The following is a 6980-nucleotide window of genomic DNA, read 5'->3' on the forward strand; positions in this document are numbered from 1 at the left end:
TACAGAGCGTGTTGTATCTGGATTGATACAGACTGAAGTATTTAGAGAATATTGAGTTCTAGAGCAAGTTGTATCTGAATGATACTTACTTGAGCATAAAGAGAGTTGTATCAGGATATGGAACCAACTTGTAAATGCAGCGAGTGTTGTTTCTCGATTGATATAAACTTGAGAATACAGAAGGTTAATCCTAGATTGGTGCTGACTTAAAAGAACTATTGGAGTAAGGCATTTGGCACACTTCTTAGTTCTTCCAAACCCGTCCTTCTTCCCAACCCATCCTTCTTCCCAACTCATTCTTCTTTCCGACCTATCCTTCTTCCCAACCAATCCTTCTTCCCAACCTATACTTCTTTCTAATCCATCCTTCTTCCCAACCCATCCTTCTTCCAACCTATCCTTTTCTTCCCAAACTGTCCTTCTTCCTAATATCCCATTAATCTTCCTTCTTTCCAACTCTTTCATCTTCCAAACATATCCTTCTTCTCAATCTGCCCTTCTTCCCTGACTTTTTCCCCTCAATCTCTCCTTCTTCCCAATCCAACATGAAACATTTTAAATTGAAATTATTTTTTTTAGCAGATTCTGAGATTTAGCATGCATTAAGAAATCAAATAATAATAAATTGGATTTTAGGTTGGTCTTTTCGGGCGCACAATTCATTTCATTTAATGATTCAGATCGGGAATGTAAAAATTTATGATGGTACAATTTTTCCTATTGTATTCATCAAATGTTTTTACGATCTTAAAAAAGCATAAAATATTTTTAATTTCTTTTTGGTAAGTCTTGAACATGTGAATAGTATTATGCGGCCGAATAGACCCAAACATTGTTTCAGGCTAAAGCCACCAGAGGAATAAATATCGCTAGTGTCGCACACTAAACTGTCATGGCGGACAACTAAGAACAAAAACAGCATAAAGTTATTTTCCCATAAATGTTGTTGTCCCCGAGTGAATATTTACAAATAAATCAGTTATTAAGTTAAACAAAACTATTATAAAAAATTGTCTGAACGTTCATCCCTTCAGATTGTGAATGTACGACAAGTTATTAAACATGTGAAAAACCAATTTGAAGATTGCAAAGGCACCGGCGCGAGGTATAATGTGATAAAATTCCTCAAATAAACATATTCTCTCCCTAGCTTGGATGGAGTAATTATGAATCTAGGAAAGCAAGATAAACGACATCAATCGCCATTGACTCATTCAAATGTTTTTGCAATTTCTTTTCATTCATATTTTTCTAATTTTGTTCGGCGATGATGGTTTTATTTGTGCTAGGGTTTGGCGATGGCGGTTTCTGGCGGGAGGGATCAGGATAAAATAAACCAGAAGCTGAAACGAAGGAATTTCAATAATATTAACCTGTTCTAAAGTACTTAAATTTTAATTGAATTTACATTTTACTGAAATACAGACTCACCATCATGAAGAAATATTGTACTTGTGGTAAATTCCAAGAAAAGGCTCTTTGGACCCCTGGCCCGTTCTCCCTTCATGAAAAAAATGTTCATGAAATTGTGAATATGTGGCCGCAGCGCCTGGCCGGCCGTTGCCTGTTCTAGCCTTGGCGCTCGGCCCCTTCCGATAAATGTGATCCCATGACAAATTTTAGAAGGAATTTTAAATTTAATTGTTGAAAAACTAGAAAAGATATCGAGGCAAAGATGGAGGTTGAACGAGCCTCCTCACCTGAACCGGAACTAGACAAAACAGAAATTAAAATTAAGGTCCCTGATATATAATATGTACTAGCTTGGGAACCCAGCTTGGACCCAAGTCTTCAGTTTTCCTTAAATAAAGACGAGCAATGCCAAGGTTTCTAGTTCAGTTGTATCTGCAACATTCAAGGGGCAAAATATCAACCAAAATCTATAAAATCTAATTACTCTCAAAACCAGTGCTTAGGATCCATTTAATTTTGATCCTGATCCTAGATCCGCACTGGAAAAAAATGGATCCGGATCCAGGTCATTTCTTTAAGATTTCCTGAATTTTTTTTAACAAAAAATAATTTTTTGTTTTATTTTTCTTAGCTTATTTTTATCCTAAAACCATTCAGAAATTAGGAAATTTTTATAATCTCTCTTTTTTCAAAAGTTCAGATTTGGGTTCAGCAGTAAAAATTTTTTTTTTCGCAGTTTTTGGTTGATATTTTACCCCTTGGATCCGGATTCGGATCCAGGAAACCAAAATCTTGCGGATCCAACGGATCCGGGTCCTAATCACTGCTCAAAACAATAGTCTTAACTGATGGAGAAAGAAAGTTTATTGAAAATTTTCTCTGAATTGTACATCAAGTTTTAGCAAAAAAATATTCATGACCTGGCTCCAAATCCGCAAAAAAATGAAATGGATCCTAAACACTGAAGTCAACCAAGAACTACACTAAGTTGAGAACATTTTCGTAAAGTTTTACCGAATTCCCTAATCAAAATTTAGGAATAAAAGATTTTAAATAAACTTTATAATATGAATTAGGTGAATAAAAAACATCATTTGATTTTGATTTATAGTTAAAACGGAAAATCAACGTTTGTAAAGTGAAAGGCATAGAGTCTTTGTGAAATGATCATTGGTCAATTATGAAACTAGCCTATTTCACAATTTGGTTTTCTTTTAATATTGATTTTAGATTTTCTCTTAAATGATGTTTCAGGGCCCAAAAGGCTAGATAGCACAAATATGTGAAGTGCAGTATGGAAAAAGTACAACAAAATGGCCATTTTACACTTTTTCTAGTAAATTCCTCTCTAAGATATATTTTATTCTCTTTGCTTTTAATTGTGGTTTTATCTGTGAGCATCTTCGCTTTGTACAGTATGAAGCAAAAGCAAAATAATTTGAGTAATTCATAATATTTTTTCGCTCATTTTCAAAATTTTACTAAAATAAAAAACTTTTTAACGCAAATTTTTACTTATGATATATCATAAAGCTTCCCTAGAGTCACGCAAGGTCCCACAAAAAATTTGGGCCCGATCGGTTCAGCCGTTTTGGCGTTTATTGGACATAAACAAACAGACAAGCTATATTTATTTACAGATTTCAAGGAGAAAAGAAATTTTTTTTTTGTTAAAAACTTTAAACGTACCATGAAGGAAAATGTCCAATTTTTTACGGTGGGTAAAGTTCTTCGAAAATTATTTCATGTTGGTATAACTATTTAAAATATATACTTCTTTTTCGCTTATTTGTGAAGTAAAGATAAGAATTTTACCGAACAGCTGACAAACGAAATGATTAATCACTGTAGAATTAGTGAATATATATGATTTCATCAAGTGTTTGCAGTGTAATTTTAACATATTTCAGTCTTTTTTATCTTGATTCCTCTCTTTCGTTTTTGTTATTATTTAATAATAATAATATTTTTATATACTTTTCCAAATGCAGGGATGTATACCTCCTTGAAAAATAATTATTCTTTAACTTTGGGTAAAACGTATAAAAAAACGGTTTAAGTTTCCTTTTCATTCCCCCCCCCGGAATCATTTTGAAGTTCTGAAAATATACCTCCCTGTAATTATGAAATCAAATATTAATTATATTTTTTTTAAGGATGAGGATGGAAAAGGGGAAGTAAAGATGGAGATAAAGGAGAGTAAAGAAGAGGAGGAGGAAGAAGAAGAGGGAAGAAACAGGATAAAAGGGGAAATTAACGGAAAGGGGGAAGAGGAGGAGGTTAAGATGGAAATTGGAGAGGAAAATGTGGAAAATGGAGATAAGGAAGATGATAAACAAGGATTACTAATTAAGGTATTTTTCCAATGTCCGCACAATCCCAATTATTTCATTCGAAAATAAAATTTTTAATTTATTTCTAAAATTATAAATTAATTGAAAATAATTTGTGTTTGTTTCTTGTCAGCCGAAATTTTTCTTATAATTTTTAAAAAGACTTGTTTAGCTCTGTGAATGTTGTAGACTAGGGATTTTTTTGTCGGCACCTTAGTTGACAAACTTGTTTTTTTTTAACAATTTATAATTTTGAATTTTAAAAATTGGATTTAATAAATACAGACAAATTTGAATATAATTTTTCTTGTTAGTGTTTCTCTCCATATTCCTTTTAACTTTAAATATTCAAGTAAAATTTCAATGTAAACTAACAAAATTTGAAACAGGGGTGTATATTTTCTTGGAAAATCCCCCTCTTTTAAAAATCATGATTTTTTACGATTTTTTTTCTCGCTGATTTTATTGAAAATAAATGAATATTTGGGGTAAAAGTATAAATAGAATAAGGATGTGAATTGTGCAATCGTTAATATTTTCCCTAGATCTTCAAAAATCATTTTAATTATATACTCCTGATTTGAAATTTAAATTTTTTCAGGACGAGACAAACATGGTAGTAAAGGACGAAAAGAAAACGGAAGAGGACAAGAAGAACGAGGCTATTAAGGACGAGGAGATGAAGGTCGACGATATTAAGGAAGGGGAGAAGAACAGTGTGATGAAGGAGGAGGTGAATGATAAGCTGGAAGAAGCCCTCTACGAGGAGGAAATTATTGAAGGATTTTCATTCTGTGCAAACCCCTGAACTTTTTTTTAAAATATGCAGTCTACTGAATTATAATCTCAATTTTCAGGAAATGCCATCTAGGGAATTTTGAGCAAATTCTTTAAGATATTGTTGAAATCAAGTGCATTTTCAGGTTGATAACAAACCTATCTTAAGTTTCTAGACTTGCTTAAGGTGATTCTGTTGTTTTACAATATTTTTTTAATTGTTAATGGCGGGGTCCCCAAATTAGACACGATTTTTATCAAAAAAAAATCGAAGCCATAAGTGAACTCTGACTGTTCCTGTACTGCATAAAATTGGAATTTTGAAGTGAAATCCTCAAAAAGCACATCAAAAAGACTGTTTTAGGTCGTATCTAGTCAGGCTGTTGACTTAGGGCCTTGTTTTTTTACTACAGTATGTTTTATGGCTGTTCATGAAAAGTTACAAAATTTGGAGGCCCTGCCATTAACAGTTCAAAAAATATCGCAAAAAAAACAGAAGAAGCATATTAAAGTAAAATATCGCAAAAAAACAGAAGAAGCATATTAAAGTAAAATGTCGCAAAAAAACAGAAGAAGCATATTAAAGTAAAATGTCGCAAAAAAAACAGAAGAAGCATATTAAAGTAAAATGTCGCAAAAAAACAGAAGAAGCATATTAAAGTAAAATGTCGCAAAAAAACAGAAGAAGCATATTAAAGTAAAATGTCGCAAAAAAACAGAAGAAGCATATTAAAGTGTTTAAACAAAATTTACGTTTGATTTTATACCTCTGTCAATGCACTAGATTTATAAGATATCTTAAAAATCGATTTGTAGAAAATTCTCTATGTGGCATTTCCTGACAATCGAGATAATAACTCAGTAGACTGCATGTTAACATACTCTGGAAATAGTTCAGGTGTTCTGACTTGAAACCTGATAGTCCTTTTTCAGCAGTGTGGTAAATAGTACCAAAAAGTTCATTTTTTCTCCCAATTTACAACTCATTTTACAAAATGTTGTTTATCAAGAATTTTTTACTTTTTAAAAAGTTGGAATATTTTGATTTTACATGAAGTCTAACCCCACTCATAGTTTATAAGGTTACTATATCTTACTATATGAATATCTTACGATATGAATTTTGACATATATATAAAAAAGTTAAAGTATGAAATATCCTGAAATGTCTTATCTTGAATTGTCTCAACACCTTTTTTACTCAGTTCTTCTTTACATGTTTTGAAAGAGAGCAGGGGTGTATATTTTATTGAAAAATCTTTCCTCCCTACTTGAAAATCATTTTTTCTCTCAGATTTTTTTTATGGTTTTATTCGCTGACTTGGACCGGGGGAAAAAAATCATTATTAGGCAAAAATATAAAAAAGTTTTTAGGGTAAAAAGTTTATAAAAGGAAGAAAAATTTATTCCGTTTTTAAAGGAGAGTCTGGGAAATAATAATGACCCCGGGGATCATTTAAATTTACATAATTTGTAGTCTTAAGCAACAAGAAGGTATTCCTCCCAACATGATGGTGATGAATGTAGTTTAACAAAAACATGAATTGGCAAATTAAACCTTCTATATACCTCGCGTTAGTTATACAGGGAGTGAAAATTATGTAAATAAAGTTTTAGAACGCTTAACGACTCTTACTTCAATTTCCATTTACCTGCAACTTTTTTTCCCTACGTAACACAATAACGTTTTCGCGGATTTTTTACCGTTTTCATCGTTGGATTCATGCTTGAATCAGACAGACGAACATAATTAATATACTTCCCCCCACTGAAGACTAGTGATGTTGAGAGAATTTATGGTTTGCTGCAGTACAAATTTTCTTTTTTTTTACATTATATTTTTGAATATTTAAATTCAAATGGCTTTAAAAAAATGCGAAATTGTTATTAGATTTTAATCTTATGTTGAAAACATTACATTACTATTTAATTATAACTTAAATAGCGGAAAATGTCAAATATTCTTCTGCCGATATTTTTCAGGCGGAAGAATTCGTTTCTTGTTCATATTTGTAGAATAAGATTATCCAATTTAAAAATGAATAAATCAGATTTTCCTATAATTGATTTAAACCTGTATTGGGACTTGATATCTCTTCATTATGTTGAATAACCCTATAAAGGTACTGTTGTTGTATTTTCTATTGACCATCCATAAAAATCAAATGGGGCATGTCTGATTTATAATGTTCCACTTCAATCTTAATTAGTTTTCAAAGTATAAAACATGGATATCTTATTCATTCCTTATCACACCAAGCTTTCAAGAGCATTAAAAAATTATTCTTTTTAAGTAAATTTACGTAAGAGAAAAACAAGGACAGCTAATTCATTCTTGATTATATAAAGGTTTTAAGGGTACCGTTGTTAATCTGACATGCCACTCAGTAAACGGCGAGTCACATGAAATTATATTTACAGTCCCTTTAAATAAGAGGAATTCTCTAAGAATTGTGT

At 31.5% G+C, this 6980-nt stretch overlaps 1 protein-coding gene across 1 annotated transcript; it reads left to right on the forward strand.

The window, feature by feature from the left end:
* The first annotated feature begins 861 nt into the window (after positions 1–861).
* On the forward strand, positions 862–4554 carry LOC111702069 (cilia- and flagella-associated protein 251). The gene is made up of 5 exons (XM_023473631.1): positions 862–1176; positions 1290–1354; positions 1657–1738; positions 3570–3767; positions 4348–4554. The coding sequence occupies exons 2-5, from the start codon at positions 1299–1301 to the stop codon at positions 4552–4554; spliced, it is 543 nt and encodes a 180-aa protein (XP_023329399.1). The 5' UTR covers positions 862–1176; positions 1290–1298.
* The last annotated feature ends 2426 nt before the right edge of the window (positions 4555–6980 follow it).

The sequence above is a fragment of the Eurytemora carolleeae genome, unplaced genomic scaffold, assembly GCF_000591075.1.
Source record: "Eurytemora carolleeae unplaced genomic scaffold, Eaff_2.0 scaffold53, whole genome shotgun sequence".
In the NCBI taxonomy this organism is placed as follows: domain Eukaryota; kingdom Metazoa; phylum Arthropoda; class Copepoda; order Calanoida; family Temoridae; genus Eurytemora; species Eurytemora carolleeae.

Excerpts from the sequence above, each read along its gene's own strand:
- LOC111702069 (XM_023473631.1), top strand. The coding sequence starts at position 1,299 with ATGGCGGTTTCTGGCGGGAGGGATCAGGATAAAATAAACCAGAAGCTG. Across the intron at positions 1,355-1,656 it reads AACCAGAAGCTGAAACGAAG|AAAAGATATCGAGGCAAAGA; the intron begins GAATTTCAATAA and ends TTGAAAAACTAG. Across the intron at positions 3,768-4,347 it reads AACAAGGATTACTAATTAAG|GACGAGACAAACATGGTAGT; the intron begins GTATTTTTCCAA and ends AAATTTTTTCAG.